This window comes from Prionailurus bengalensis, chromosome B2 (genome assembly GCF_016509475.1).
Source record: "Prionailurus bengalensis isolate Pbe53 chromosome B2, Fcat_Pben_1.1_paternal_pri, whole genome shotgun sequence".
NCBI classification, from domain to species: Eukaryota; Metazoa; Chordata; class Mammalia; order Carnivora; family Felidae; genus Prionailurus; species Prionailurus bengalensis.
The window spans coordinates 129,113,458-129,130,446 of NC_057349.1; the positions used below are offsets into that span (position 1 = coordinate 129,113,458).

At 39.4% G+C, this 16,989-nt stretch overlaps 1 protein-coding gene across 8 annotated transcripts in view; it reads left to right on the forward strand.

Moving 5' to 3' along the window:
• Positions 1 to 16,989, forward strand: part of AIG1 (androgen induced 1) — a 244,083-nt gene that overhangs the window by 85,028 nt on the left and 142,066 nt on the right. For 6 of the 8 annotated variants that reach the window (XM_043592491.1, XM_043592485.1, XM_043592486.1 and 3 more), the window contains exon 3: positions 486 to 587. The exons of the other annotated variants lie outside the window; for them this stretch is intronic. In XM_043592491.1, the coding sequence (XP_043448426.1) occupies positions 486 to 587 (102 nt within the window). The remainder of the gene's footprint in view (positions 1 to 485; positions 588 to 16,989) is intronic. 8 annotated transcript variants of the gene reach the window in all.

Below are 16,989 nucleotides of genomic sequence, written 5' to 3' on the forward strand. Positions count from 1 at the left end.
ATTTTATATAGCAGTGATTTTAATGCTGTTAGTGGTGAAATGGAAACTTGAGAATGTGAAGATTAATTTAAACCACATGATGGGTTCAAGGAAAATACACTACAGTTTCTTGAATGTGTGCTGACTCTGTACAGTGGGGAATGGGATCCAAAAGCCACTAGTGAACTTTTAAACTCTCTTGAGAGGATTCAAACCAACCCAATTAGCCCTAGAAGAGAGCTGTTCCAGATGACAGACACGATTTATCTTTCCCTCGAAAATAGATCCCTTTGCCTGAGAGAACACAATAGGGAGATCAAGGAAGGAAGAAGGACCCCACGCATTACCACTAATGGAATGAAGTTAGATCTCTCTTTCCAGTCATTAGCTGGTTTACTGATTTGCCTTTCACTGTAGACGACAGTTCTGTTGAGTTCTTTGAACAATGGATAACCAACAAATTGTATGTTGTGAATTTGAAATAAAGGATTTCTTTTCCCTTCCAGTTCGTTGTAGCGGTGTTCTGGATCATTTATGCCTATGACAGAGAGATGATTTACCCGAAGTTGCTTGATAATTTTATCCCAGGGTGGCTGAATCACGGAATGGTGAGTGGACTAAAACAAATAATTTCCTTTCATTAAAAAAAAAATCTATTAGGGAGCTATTTTCTAATTTAGGCTTTCCATAGAATCTACCTAAATGGCAGTGAAATGATGGGGATTATGAGAGATTATAATTAGAGAAGAATGCTGAATGTAAATAAAAAACAACTTCCATGAAATTGAGTCACTATTAAAACTATGTAGAAGATGAACCCACAGTTTATAAGTTGTTGGTGTTGTTGGATAATACAACTAGCTTATTCCAGGATGAATTTAATTTCTGTGCCATTCAAAGACTTATCCCCTATTGGAGCCTGAGGATCTTTTCCAACCTATACAACTATCGAGGGCCATTGTTCCCCACGTGAGTGGAATTGTGTTGGAAGCAACAATTCTCCTTGGAGAATTTCCCCAGGAGGAGCAGCAAGACTATTATTTTCCCTGGGAGATCTGCCGCAGGCATGGAGGCAGCCTTAGCAGTGGGTGCTGCCATGGCGGGCTGTCCCCATTGGAGCGCGTTTGCCTGGGACTGCTGGGTCTTTTCCTTCTTCTCAGTCTGATTCTTTCTGAAGCTTTAGCCATGGTGTCATCTTCACATGTTTCAGATCAAATCTTTTGGATGGTTTGCACATCACCTTATAAGATCTGAGGGTATATTTTCTTCAGAGAAATTTTGTCGTTGTCTTCTCGTTCTGCCTCTGGAATTGAGCGGTTTTGTTATTAACTAAGAAGCCTGCATTTTTTTGGTTACAGCAGTTTTTAGAATATGTCACTGGGTGCTCCTGGTGAAAAGGGCAACCCATCACAGAAATTATAGGGGAAAGAGGAGCTAGAAATCACACGTCATAGGTCCAAAATAACAGTTTCCTTTTTGCCCCCAATTTTGGTATATTTTGAGAAAAGTGGTGTGTACTAACAAACATTGCTGCGGGACTTTGATTAATCCTTTCCTAAGACAACTCATCACAAGTGGCACGACTCGGAAAACTGGCATTTTCTTTGAATCCAATTAGAGCCACACTATTGAAGGATTAATGTGGCATCTCTGATTCAGTTCCAAACGAATAAGCTGGGTCTTGTCAGCTTCATGTAACCATCTAATGGACTTGATGTGGTTACTCTATGCCTCTCCAACTTTTGACTTTTCTTGAATGTGCAAAGCCTTTCGTAACCCCATGTCTTTGCAATCCTCTGCCCCAAATGCTCTTTCCATTCTTTCCTGGGGAACCCTTTCTCATCCTGCTCGCTTCTATAACATCTCTCAGAAGCCTGTCCTCACCCCCATAGGCCAGATTAGCTCCCCTGTCAGTTACATTTGCAAAGGACCTTCAAGTCTCCATTAGACATGTCTGTATCCCCCCTCACTAAGTGTTCCTTCCTAGTGTAAAGCCTCCAGCCGCAAGCACTCTGCCCACCCACCTGCATGTAGTAGGATCAAGACATGTTTGTTGGATTGATGAGTGAATTTAGTATATAGTCGTCCTCCCCCTTATCCAAGAGGGATCCGTTCCAAGATCCCCAGTGGATGCCTGAAACCACAGATAGTACCATACTGTGTTTTTTCCTATACATACATACGTACCTATGATAAAGTTTAACTTATAAGTTAGGCACAGTAAGAAATGAACAATAATAACAGAATAGAACATATAACTACATAGTAATATACAGTAATAAAACTGTGAATGCTATTTCTCTCTCTTCATAATATCCTACTGTACTGTACTCACACTTCTTGTGAAGATGTGAGATGATGAAATGCCTACACGATGAGATGACATGGGGTAAATGATGCAGGCATTGTGATGTAGCCTCAGGCTACTACTGATCTTCTGGCATCTGTTTCCAGGCTATGGTTTTCCTGGGTAACTGAAACTGTGAATAAGGGTACGGGGGGCTACTGTAGCCAGTTTCCACAATTGTTCGCCAGTCAGTAATAATAGCTGTTATTTTTTGAGAACCTACCGTGTGCTGGGTATTCTACAGTGGTTATACCATTTAATTTTCATAGTGGTGCTATGAACCAGAAATTGGTATCCCTTTCAGAAATGAAGAAACCAAGGCTCAAAGTTTCTGACACAAGGAGGGCCTTAACTGAGAACCAGTGGTTGCATCCTGCGCTATAGAAGCACAGTCCTTAACTATTAGGCTTATTGTCTACACCCCTCAAATGCACAATATTACCTTTAGGCCAGAGAATAAATCACAACCCTTGCAGATCCAAGTGCTAGTTAATGTTTCAAATGAATGGTTCTAAAGTACTGATGCAGTCATTAGAGGTGTAACTGAACTCTCATCATTTCCCCTTGAGTCACTTTGATGGGTTGAATTCTCACTCTTGGAGACAAACACTACTTAGAAATTCAAGGAGAACTTGAGTGATATGAATATTTTGGAAACAGAAAAGATAAATGAATCGGCATGTCAAATCCTCTAAGATAATAAGAGCTCCATAGAGTCTTTCCTCATGAGTTTTGTACTTCAGTAGAGATGAATGACCATTTCTCTGGTTTTCTTCATGTTCCAGTTCATGGTCTCAAAATTACTGACAAAGAAGTTGCCTGTATGGGGCTGAGGAATATTTGTATAGATGTAACTAACTTTGTATAGATGTAACTTTAAGTAGGATACTGATTCCTTCGATTGGCTCTTAAAATATGAACATAAACTGCTGGAATCATGAATAATTTAATTTTTATAAAAATGTGTAAAAAATTTATGAAATACCAAAAACTCAAATAGGCATTTTCAACTTTATTTAAATTTATTTAAAAGTTTAATAATAATTGTCATGTGTATTTTATTTCAAAATAGGTAATTTTGAATATTTTGTTTTAAAAGTATGAAAATAATTCAATTAAATTTTTTTACATTCATTTGAATGTTCACATTTTTTTTTAATTTTTTTTTTCCAATGTTTATTTATTTTTGGGACAGAGAGAGACAGAGCATGAATGGGGGAGGGGCAGAGAGAGAGGGAGACACAGAATCGGAAACAGCCTCCAGGCTCTGAGCCATCAGCCCAGAGCCTGACGCGGGGCTCGAACTCACGGACCGCGAGATCGTGACCTGGCTGAAGTCGGACGCTTAACCGACTGCGCCACCCAGGCGCCCCTGAATGTTCACATTTTGATGAAGACATTCAAATTGTGTGTACTTGGATTATAACTACATTGTTTCTAATTAATGCATTACATTAGTAATATCAATAGAGCTTAAATTTTGTGAGTGTCCATTATAATAACGTATTCAGTGAATTTGCTGAAATGAAGGCAAGGAATTAAAATTTTAGAATATTTATATTATATTAAATAATATAATTTTTGTAATTTGTCACTCATAAATTTGTAATTTATAATTCTATAAGCCTTTATTTTTCTACTCATCCAATCACATAATTTTTATTTTGCTTTGTGAAATATATATCTAACAATGTAGAAGGATAGAACATATTTTATTTAATATTTTGCTAGCTTAATTTATAACTTTTAAATATTTATGCAGATGGTGTATGGTCCTTTAGGCTTTTGGTATTGTCTACCTAGAGTTTTATAACTACAAGAATTCTAAGAGACAGTGTAACCTGTTCTTACATGTAGAATCACACTCATTGCTTGAAGAGTCTCAACATCAGCTCTTAGGATCCAGAGCCCTGAACCACAAAACTGAAATGCAGTTTGTAAGTCTTTCATGGCACCATTTCAGAAGACGTCACCAAGTCAGCCTTGAATTTATAACACTCAACTGCCCAGCACAAAATCAGTTAGAAAACAGACTCACAAGATCTAAAATTCAAAGGACTTTCCTTTTGATTTACACCAAAATACCCAAAAGTTAGACACAATTGGAACTAAAGGAAAGTATCCTGTCTCTTCTTTTCTGTTGTCTACTTCTTTTCTCTCAGCAAGCAATCTTAGAATTTTTTTTTTGAAGAGAAGAGGAAACTGATAAATAGATGAGTTGCAACAGTAATACAACCTCACTAGTGTAACCACTAGCTTATCTCAGGGCTCCATTAAAATAGCACATGCACACACAAAATTTTAATTTATTACAATTAACAATGTAAATCTATAAAATATAATACCTTTAGCTGGAGTCACTTCAGTAGCCAAAATCAAAAACTGTTCTATCCTTGCAGCCCTATTTCTTTTTGTATTTCCAGCCATTCGAACAGCACATGATGCCCACTAGGCATTCACTAAGTATTGGTGATAAAAAGCATATTTGTGTGTTTGCTTTTGAAACTTGGAAGAATGTCATGCTTACATTTATATCCTCCTGCCACCTTTCTTTCCCTCGGTCCACTGATGAGCAGACAAGAGAAAACTAGAGGTGATTTCAGCAAAATGAATCCATTTTAAAAATGTAATTTGAACAGTCATTGACAGTTGAGGTTGGGTTCTGTGTGGATACAACCTGTGGGAGCTGAGCTTCGATTTAATTCAATCTAGCAAACATTTATTGAAAACCCACGAGATGCAAAGAAGCCTGCTAGGTAATGTGTGGTTACAGGAGAAAAATATTTACACTTTTAAAGTATAGAAACGGCATGTTTGAGGTGGAGGAAGATGAGTGGGGAAGCAGTTCCACCAGCCAACAGAGTGGTCCCCAGGAGGCTGTGTTCACTCTGACAAGGAGAAGCACTATTGTTATTCTGGCCTCTTCCTTGGTTGCAAAAACAGATCCCTGAACCTTTCTCTTCTGCTGATTACAAGTTTAAAGCATTGTCAATGGAGTAAATGCACATTAAAAGCAATAAATAAATAAATCTTTAAACTCTAGAAAGATTGCAGATTCTCAACAATGCTATAAGAGGAAGAACCAACCATGAGACAGTGTCTGTGCTTAGTGAAGACCTAATTAATGTCTATAACATGCTTTGAGAATGCCAAGCACTGCAGAAGTTTGGGTATTATTATTGTTACTATCACGGATCTTTAAGCATACATGACCTAGATATTCTCATAATCACAGCGGTTGTTCATTCTCCGTATAATTAATAAGGAGATACAAAAATAAACCCCACCTCTCTTCATGCTTGATTTGTCAGTTTTTCTCATTGTATGTCACTGATCCTCAAGAGAACTTTAATTTAGGTAACTATTTATTCCGTTCGATATTATTTTGACATTTGGTAATTACTAAAGTTTTTGTACATCTGTCTCCGAAGAGAAGGCATTGAATACTGCTTGGATGAACATTGGTTTTGCAGGAACTCAGATTAGATGTTATTCTTTGGTTAAATAACACAACTCTGTGCCACCCTGATATGGGATATTTCATAAAATAAGCTGTTGGTCAAAAGAAGACTATCTCCTTTTTCATATGAATAAAGCTGACCTTTCTCATTGTCCCAATATATTCTAAAGTAACTGGGAGATATTTGTAAATTTTCAAAATAAAAGTAAGACTGGAGCAGAGGTCAGAAATTTCTTGGGAACCACTTTCTAAAACTCCCAATGGACCTCCCAAAGAAAACAAATAAGACCCCAAAGATCCAGGAACAAGAAAGAGTTCCATCCACAGTGAGGCAGATGCTTTCACAGTTATTGCATACGGTTCTCATGTGTAAGCTTTTTCATGTCCAGTTTTACCGATCATAGCTTTCTCCTTGTGAATTTTCATTGGCTCAATCTCATCTTCTCAGTAAAGCCTACTCTGAGCAGCCTATTAGGTATTGTCAACTATTCCCATATCCCCAGAGTCCCCTCGCTGTCCCTGCTCTCTGTCCCCCTCCTGGCACTTACTATCCTTGACATATTATATGGCTTTACTTTTATGTTGTACTTATGGCTTATTGTCCATCCTCTTCTGCTGGAATATAATTTTCATAAGAGCAGGGATCTTTGTTTCAGTTACTCATTTATTCCAAGTGCCTCAAACAGTGCCTCTACATAATGGAAATCAATGAGTATTTGCTGTAGGAAATGATTGAATTTTATCAATATTCTATGTCCATGTTTTCTCTTGTTCTCTTCTCCCCTTCTTGGTCTTTTCCTTTTCATGGTAGTTGACGGAATACAACCGCAAACCATTCACTTCTTTCCTAGCTTGTATTTTACATCACTCTCCCATCTCAGCTGCACTGCAGCAAAATCTTAGACATGACTTGCTATCCCCCCTGGGGGTCTTGTCGGTTGGTACGTATCATATTGCTACTACTGCCTGAGAAGGTCTGAAATGATGTCCAAAAAACACACCATGGTCCCTGGAACATCTGAGAGTTACAGACCAGGCAAATCATATCCTGGGTCACATTTACTGAAAAGTTCTTCCCTATATTGATTATTTTGTCTGGGTATTAGTTGTTTTTTTTTCTCTAGGGTAATAGACCATGGCTTTTTAAAGCAATTTTCTGACATCACAAATTCCTGTGTAAAACTAATTTTCCACGTAAGGGTAGAATTCAAGGCTAATATCATTTGGCATACACTCTGCCCTTTTTCTTGCTCACTGAATAGATGAGCAGGCCCAGCAGTCGTTTGAGTTCATCATAAGGTCTATAAATTATATGCAGATATTTTGGGGTCAGCAAAACCCAAAGTGTGGTTTACTCAAGCTCTTTTACCCCTAATCCTTAAATCCATAGATATTTCAAAGTAAACTTCATTCATATGTTTCCCATTCATTTGCCCTTAGTTCTTCATAGCTGGGGGAGAGGAGGGGCCAGGCCCGAAGGTGTTGTCTTAGGAACTGGCTTCCTTCTTCATTACCACAAACAGATCATTCATTAGCCACAGACCCAACTCGTTGGCAGAAGTCCATCCCTATATCCTTTCCAGTTTCCTTTTAATTGAAGCTCCAACCTTGGCAAGCATCAGCGATAGCTGCCAAAGAAAGTGAAGTAGAAGCACAAAGCTGCATTTTCTATCATAGAGGCATCATCTCTAAACTTGGGAAGTGGTTCTAAAGATCAGCGGGTCCATACACCATGTGGCACCTAAATGACCTGAACAGTATCTTTGCAGATTCTCTTTCAGTCTCTGCTGGGCATCTCCGATGATGGGACTTCAACGGTGGACCGAGACCATGGAGTCTTCAGCTTAGGAAAGACTCTTATAAGGAACTAAGCCTTCTGTTCTTTCCTCCAGCCCAAATTGGCCCAGTCCATTCATCCATTCCACAGGATTCAAATACCAGTTGTCATTGTTTTCCTCATGTTCTCTTCTAAGAGGATCTCGCTCTTCCCCATAACTTCAGTCTCTCTTAAATGTTGGTCATTCCAAGTTGGTTCTTCCTGTTCCATCTTCTAAGGGGCATCACGCTCAGCATTTGACACAAGGACCTTGAGATGAACATACTGTAACAAATTCACTACGTTAACCCCTCACCTCATTACCTTAACCCCTTCCCTCAGTCTTGTTACTCATCCCATGTTGCCACTTGAATAATGACTGAAGCATCTAAAAGCTCCTCTTTCTACCACATCCCTCACAGTTAGTCGGCACGTCCTATTAGATGTACGTCCAAAGTAGCTGCCAAAGCTGCCCCGGCCCCCTTTTCTCCACCATCCCGGCTTTAGTTCAAGGCTTCATCATCTCTCAACTGAACAGAGGCAATAGGCTCATCTCTTATCTTCCTGCCTCCAAGCTATCTCCTCACCAGGACTTTCCCCACACTGCTGCCTCAGTAACCTTTCTAGAAGATCTGAAGTTCTGATGGTTCCTTGCCACATTCCCTTCTCAGACACCACCTGTGAATGAAGTGGTCCCGAGTCTCCTAGGCATCTGAGTGGGTCGCTTCTCCCTGCCCTCAGAACACTGTTCTGACACCTATGATTTCACTTATCACATTATTTGATTAGTATTTATTTACTTGTTTATTCCCCTAATGGGCTATGAGGCCATAAGGGGTAGCAACTGTTGTATTTTTTCTCCCATCTTTTCCTCCAGAACCTAGCATATTCTCTGGCATTACTGCACACACAGTAAATGTTTACTGAAAAAATGGAATACAGGTCCTTTACCATCATGCTCAGTCTCCCCTGACTAGGCTTTAGCTTGTCTAGATTCGTTTTTATAGTTTCATATGATTTGGCAAGAGCACAGAGAGCAATTTAGCCATCGTCTTGGCCTATTAGTGCTGTCCAAGCTCCATTAACTCTTTTTGGCAGTTTCATTATACAATACACTGAAACTTCCACATCATTTTTACCCAACCAGTGGGTAGTTTAGCTAACATTTGAAGTTGTTATTTTGGTATTTTATAGACAAAATGTAGGACCTCTAGGCGTATTTGTAGTGTATTCCACCTTATTAAACTCAACTAGAATACAGCATGAGCTCTGGGGAAGCCACAGTACTAAGATTTTGAGGGTCATTAAGTATATGTTGGAATTTAATAATATGATTGATTTCTAAAATGCTGTTTTGAATTGAGATGCCTAAGTTTATGCCACTGAATCGAAGCTCCTTTGGAGGCTACTGCTGTGAGTAAAGTCAGTAACAAAATAACTGATTATTCAGAGCAATAAATTTTAACCATCTTGTAACCGTGCTTGGAGAAGATGGTTGATTCCTCTAGACAAGACAGGTACTTAGATAAAAACTACATATGTGGTGGCAGAAGAGATTGGCTACTGAAGATTATCACTATGTCCAGGGATGATAGAGAAACAGGAAACTAATGGAATACATCTAGTGGAGAGAGAGTGCTCAGACAAGGGATCTGGTGAGGAAGAGGGTTATAAGATGGTATTGGCACCAAGTGGATGGTAGATTGGGGACAAAACTCACCTTCGAAGGATGGGTGTTGATTTTTTTCCAAGTTGGCTGGGAAGTCTAGATATCTAGAGATCCCAAGGGTCATCGTGTTGGTCACATTTAGGTAAAATGGGAAAAGAAGCCTTCCTGAGGGTTCAGAATCATTGTCCGAAATCCTTACGTTGGCACCAGATCATAAAGACAGCACAAATCCTCATCTCATCTCATGCTTCTTTATCCAAATCAGGTTGAATAATGATCAAAGAAAAGCAAAGAAAGACTGTGACAACCCACTAGAAAATGTTCAACCCAACTTTTTTTTTTTTTCTGTTTGAATCTGAACCTAAACTACCAAATTTGTCCACAAAATGCCTGGTCTTTTAGAAATACTGGGTAACTTCCCTGAGCCTATTTATACCTCTTGTCGAGGTGAAGCTTCTCCAGGGAGTCTCCAGTGTTCCCCTCTGCTAAACTGCAGCCAATACAGAATGGCAGCGAAACCTGCCCTCCAGGACATTCCAGGACTGAGTGTGCACTCAGCCCTCATCTCCCAGTCAAAACCCTCCTTTTGCTCCAAGTCCTCTCATGCATCAACTCTCCCTTATATCACAGAGCTGATCACCCCTTCTTTATGAGCCTCTACCCCACATGTGCCTCTATTATAGCATCCATTGTGCTTTACTTGTAGTATATTGTTACATTAGTCTGGAACTGGATGTTCGATAAGAGCAGGCACATGCTCTTAGCTCCCTCCCATAGCCCCATCTTCTGGATCAGTGCATGGCACATAGTGGGTCTCAGAAAATATTTTTGAAGGAATGAATGAATAATGATGGAGGGAGTGCATTTCTATTGTGTTTCCTTACTCTCCCAGACTGGCAACACTTTCTGAAAAGGAAATAAGATTATTTTCTCCAAGTGAGCTCAGGCCAGTACTTAGGATCACCCTGTGATTCTCTATGTTTCATACCCTAGTCCTTCAGTGACCCATTTTACCGCATCCTTGTCAAGCTCACTGGCTTACAATTTTCGAAATCAGTCTTCCCCTTTTCCACAGAAGAACTGTATCTGCTGGCCTTCAAGCGTCCAGTATAATACCTTGTCCAGGCTCACACAGCTAGCCGGCTCCCTGGCTGGAAGGAGAATGCTGAGCTGACTGACCCCATCATGCTTACTGTATCCAGGGCCTCTCTCTGTGGAGCTTTGTTAACATCTAGTGAAGAGACGCCTTTCAACATGAAATGTCATTATATTTCGCAAACATATTTCTTCAAGACACTGATAAATATTCCTGGCATTTTAGATTATTTTCCTTTTCATCTAAGCAAGGGTGACTTTTTCCTATTGTCTTACCATATCCATATCCAGAGAATGAGCATGCCCTTAATGATCTAATTAATATATGTTTTAACCTAGTTGCAAGGATTAGCTTTGATGGGTGGAAATGTTTCCCTTAAGGCGGCCCCTTTCATCCTTATCAAATACATTAATCCATGTGACCTGGGAATATATCAAATTGTCTTCTATGTCCAAGTGCCACTCCTCACATGCTACTATCTATGTGTGTTAAGATACAAAGATTGAAGTTAGTAAACATCCTTTTCTATGTCTACCCTGCTACCACGCACATCACAGAGCATCTTTTTTGTTCGATTCTCTTTCTCTGACCGGGGTAACCCCAAAAGCCACTCCCTTTCTGTACGCAGCTCTTCTAATAGATGCAGACATGTGACAAAGGGGAACCGAATCAAATGACCTCTCGAGTTTTCTCTGTTTTATTCTCATTCTGTGAAAATGGTTTAATGTAAGTGATTTGAGAGGTTAGTCAGAATAGAATTCGCTGTTCAACGGTCTTTTTAAATATCCCTACTGAATCCCACTAGTGGGGAGCTTACAGCCTGTTGTGGAAATTCCTGAGATTGGCGTGGAAGCAAATAGTACAATGCCGGCCACTTGATAGGCTGGATAAATGTCAGTTCCGTCAAATAGGATATGATAGGAATCTTATGGAGAAGCTAAAATTTCCCTAGAGCTAATGACTACCTTACTGTCATATACAAAGTTACAAGCTAGCGTCACACCTTGTCTAAAGCTGCAAGGAAAAATGCTCCGGTGGAAGTCTTGTATTTTTAGCAACACGAAATTTGTATATACTTCTAACATAAAAGTTAATGAAATTCCTTTAAAGTTTATATAAAAGTTCAGATATTTATCCTTGGACATAGAATTCGCATCTCCCTTATTATTTTTAAGCATTTCCCCTCACTTGCACCTTTTGTAAAGAACTTTGCTCCAACTCAGAATTTGACTGCTGATATTCACACATATGGCAAATATGAACTAATCGGACCACAGATATTTTGCTGCATTCCACGGTGTCTCATTTATTTGTTTAATTTGCAGCCATAGCAACTAGATTCCACTACTTCAGGCTTTTACACAGACCTGCAGTCTGATCAGCCTGGTGGAAGTCTGGCACTCAGTGCTCTGCTCAATTGAAGACATATGCGCAAACTCACTTACCACGTTTTTTAACCTGGTTTTCACACTGGGCAGATATTAATATTTGCGTAAAGTATGAAAAGCCACCTTCTGCAAGGAGAGTAGGCAATTAGAAGATGTTGTGACCTTCTTTTCTGAAACATTTCAAATCTGAAAGTTTTCCTGGCATGCTTTTCAGAAGCCCATCTGACTTTGAAGCAGGCTGCCTCTCCACAGAAGGCTCACTCCAGCAATGACTAATGGATTGACCTGGTGCCATGCTAGCACTGCTCCACGCATGCTGCTCTGCACAAGACGAGCATTTGGAAATGACCTTGAAAGGGAGTCTTGCCAAGCTAATGAAATATGGGCCTTCAAGGAGTGCCATTTCACAAGCGGTTTCCAGAAGGGTATTCACAGCATTGTCGAAACTGGGCTCCTTAATTTGGTATTGGTTTACCGCGAGTGTTTAACATACACAAGGAATGATGCTCCTTCTTGATTTTATGAGTTGTGCTTTGTTACAGGTTGGAAAAATTAGGTAATGGTGAAAACTGGCATCCCAGTGTTGTTCCTCTTAAGGTGTTTTTGTTTCAAATATTCGCTGGAGGAAAGGAGGATGCTCAAAGGGTCCAAGTGTAAATAAGGAGATGGGAGTTTAAAATGAAGGGTAAGCTGCAAATGGGGGTCAAGGTGGTGTTCGTGAGTAAAGAAAAGATGGTAGGAAGAGGTACCTCTCTGTACGCAGTTTACTGCCCAGTTGATAGGATTCCAACTCACCAGATTTCGGTTCTAGGAGGACAGTGTTCCTTTATCTCAGTATGCACGCCGAGAGTGCATAGTCTGTGGTAGTTGTTTAAAAATGTTCATCGCCATTGACATCAGTTGTTGCTATATGGCTTTCCATTTTAGTGAGTGATGTATTTCTGTTGGTGCACAGAGTCTTTTTTTTGATTGCGCTTCTCATGCTGGTGAAGTTGGCTGACATTTCAGGATCTGTGAATGAAGCTGTGCTTTAACCTTATTTGGAAGTCAGAGATCAGGCTCCTGGATTCATATGATTTGGAAAGGTCCCCCTCAGGTTCTCCTCCTGTGACCTCGCTTCTATAATCATGGGTAGCAGAGACAGTCCAAGGTCAGGGCAGTCAGGTGGGATGTTAGAAGAACAATGGGGAACAAGTCATATTCTCTCAATTCGTTCTTAATTAATTATCTTCATTCTTTGTTAGTTTGCTGAAGCCAGCTCTCAGATTTTTATACAAAATTAGATTGGATACTTCTTTAAAAAAAAAATTTAGACCCTCTAGAACTCTCTGATGAGATTGCTAAAGACCTCTGGCCCTTCTTATTTCTAAAATACTGATAAATCTCACTAAGTAATCTTGGGAAACAAACATCTATAAGATCAGGACAGCATACTGTCAATGGCAACTTCCCAGAACATTCCTTTTTACTTCATCTGGGATTTTTCAATAAGTAATTTGATATTTCTGTAAGTTTAAACTGGAATCACTAAAATGAAGGCATTTTTCCCTTATAAGCTCAAGCCTTCCAGACTCATCATTTTGTAGAGTTACATAAGTAAGCCATGCAACTAAGCTCAAAGTCTAAATTATAGACTATAGCTGTTGTAAAACTGTTCACGTTTTATGCAGCAACTTACATTAAAACCAGTAACATATTTGCAAAACAGGTTTTGTAAGCAACAATTTATATTGAAATCCAGCTTGGTGATTTTTCATTAGATTTTGCTGAGGGTTATATGCTATATTATTCACTTGTGAAATTTTTTCTTTCTCAGTTGCTTATGTTTGGTAAGTTTGCTTGAAAAGTTCTGGCATAGGAGTAGCTCAGATTGATGCCATTATCTTGCCCTGTTTTCTTTATCTGTCTGTATTTGGGTGATTTGCTTTAAATTTCAGTTCCATACCTTTTTTTTCACTTTTAAATGTTTCTGTTGAAGAACACATTTTCCTAAATAGTCCTGATCCCTAGTTTAGAGCCTCATCATGTTAATATGACGTTTTTATAATATTTCCTAAAACACTTATCAACTGCTTAAATAAAGAAAATATGAAAGAGGGAGAGAGAGACTAAATAAGGGTGAGAAAAAGAGGAAAATGCAGCAGGGCACATCAACCAGAAAGAACATCATGACTTCTGGTACGTAATATCGTAGATCACAGCTCACAGGAACCAAGAGATGGACTAAAAACACAAGGTCCAGGCAATGAGTTTTTGATGCCCTGAGAATCCTCGTGTCCTTGTGTCCTACTGACTTGGGCACTCAGCGCTGCCTTTCTCTTCCTGATAATGCTTTTTCTTTTATCTTTTCAGTAAACATTTTAGATGTGAAGAAATACGGGAGCTTATCATTATTCAATACAGAAAATACATTCACCTTTAAACTATATTCACAGTCTCACCATCCTATTTTTTAGAATCATACGAGATGATTTGTGTGTAGGTAAATAGAATGTAAAGTATTTTCTTTTTTATCATTTATTTACTTATTTTAATATTAAATTTATTGTCAGATTGGTTTCCATACAACACCCAGTGCTCATCCCAACAGGTGCCCTCCTCAATGCCCATCACCCACTTTCCCCTCCCTCCCATCCCCTATCAATCCTCAGTTTATTCTCAGTTTTTAAGAGTCTCTTATGGTTTGGTTCCCTCCCTCTCTCAAAAAATTAAAAATAAAGTATTTTCTTATGAATAACTTCACTCTGCACCCATGCGCAGCTCCTCCCAATTGAACAGGAGCCTTCTTTCCAAAGCCCCAGGTAGAGACTTGCTCTACCTTTATTCTAACACTATTGGCATGTTGTCCTCTGCTTCCTTGTCTAATTGTTGTAAAAGATATCTCAAACATCGTCTGTGTACCTTATATATATTTCTACTAGTACACGTAAGTGAAAGAAATATGACCCTGTATTAGTCAGGGCTCTCCAAAGAGACAGAATCAGGAGTGTGTGTGTGTGTGTGTGTGTGTGTGTGTGTGTGTGTATGTACATATGGGGAACTGGCTCACATGATTATAGAGCCTGAGAAGTCCCAAGATCTATAGTCAACAAGCTGGAGACCCAGGAGAACCAATGGTACAGTTTCAGTCCAAAGGCCTAAGGAGCAGGAAAGCTGATGGCCCAGGTTCTAGTCCAAGTTTGAGTCCAAAGGCAGGAGAAGACCCATGTCCTAGATTGAAGGCAGTCAGGAAGAGAAAGCAAATTCTCCTTTCTTCATCCTGTTATTCTAATTAGACCTTCAGTGAATTACATGACTCCCACCCCCGTTGGGGAGGACAGTCTGCTTTGCCCAGCCTATTGATTCAAGTGTTCATCTCATCCAGAAACATCCTCACAAACACATCCAGAATAATGTTTAACCAAATACCTGAGGGCCCTGTGGCCCAGTCAGGTTGACACATAAAATTGACCTTTCCAGATCCCCATCAAAAACTCCTCTCTTCCTTTAAATGTCAACTCCATTTGTTAAAGGTCTGAATAATGCTGTCCTGTTTCCATGCCATTAAAGTTACACTAAAGTTGGTCAATGCTGGTCGGCCCAAGTCTCATGCTCAGAGGTTTTTAGGATTCGGTTCGGGATGGGGCCCGTGCGCCATCTATATTCTTTGTAATGTGTTCTGAAGCACAGCCAAGTTTGAGAATCCTTGAATTCATTATTCTCTAAGCTTCCTTGGGATTCAGTGAAAGTGGTTAATGGAAGAACACAAAGAGGGAAGTCACCCTGGCAGTGCCTGGAGCTGAGCTGAATGGAGGGCATGGTAAAGAGACGGACTTCGGTAGATGTGCATAACCAGGCTGACTTAACCATTAAGGCGTTGGTTACAAGGTGGCATCTCTGCCTCTTTTTCGACTGGGATAAAATACTGGCGCCATCCCAAGATTCTAGGAAAAATGAATCAATATTAACATTTCTTAAAAGATTAAAAGCATAGCACATGTGTCAATTATCATTAATCCTTGAAAATATTTATGGAGTTAAATGGTCTGTAACTAATTAGAGGTGGCAGTTAACAGGGGATATGGGTTTCCTCTGAGTTATATGAAACAAAATATAAATCTTTTTATATAACCCCATTTCCTACAGAAAGGATTTTTGCTTATCAGTGGGATTTTTAAAGTTTTATTTTATTTTCTTGGATTTCATTCCTTTTCCATAAATTCTATAAGCAGAATTACAATGAGGTGAGTCACAGTCTTAACACTTTTTTGGAGCTTCTTCTGCCAATGCAGCTTGGAATATAGGGGATTTTTTTAAAGTGTGTTTGGGAAACTTGGGGAGGGGAGAAGCAGGGAGGGAGGAAAGAAGGAAGGAAAAACAGAGACAAGATATTTTACTTTAGACTAATTTTTTTTATATTAATGACATTATAAGGCTTCCATAGTAGTTCATCAGTGTGTTGTACAAAACCCTGAAGTCCAAATGGTTTGGGTTTTTAAAGTTCATTCACGAGCTAGTCATTTGGAACTGAGAACACATTTTACCACAAAAATTCTGTTATATAAGCGGTAATTAATTTTTGAGGCTAGCTCATAATCTGTCCTCATTCTGTTTTGAAACTGAATGGCTGTGCCTTTACAGTGATAAATAGACTATACGATTGAAAATTTGTAGATCAAAAGAACATTAAAGCAAGAACATCAATTTTTGAGTCACTTACAGCTTTTCACTTGAATGCTGGTGCTGGAGGGAAAAGCAGATTTAATCCGAAGAGCCCACAGACGTTCAGAACGTCTAATGTCGATATTCGAGAACGCCAGTCAACCATCCTCTTCCAAGAGTCTCTGAAGCCACACGTGTGCTTCAGGCTGGTCACCAAAAAGCAACACGCTTAGACCATATTAATAAGTCCTCACTGAAGAAATGTCTTCTTTCTTTCCTGCAACAAATACAGATGGCACATGTACCATAAGTGATACGCTCCTCATCACTTACACTGGAAGGACACAGGAAGAACATCTCTCTGTGGAGCTTATGATGTAGTGGGCGAAGTAACCGAATAATAGTGCAAGTAGATGACCTACGATTCATCCACGTTTATGAAATATTATAATATGAGCGTTAAATAATACATCTGAACAAGGAGGAAAGAAGGTTTGTACAAGCTACACATGGGGATGGGAAGGCAAATCTTTGCTAAATACCTGCCAATGGCCAGCCACTTACTTACATTATCTCATTTTCTCTTCAGCGTG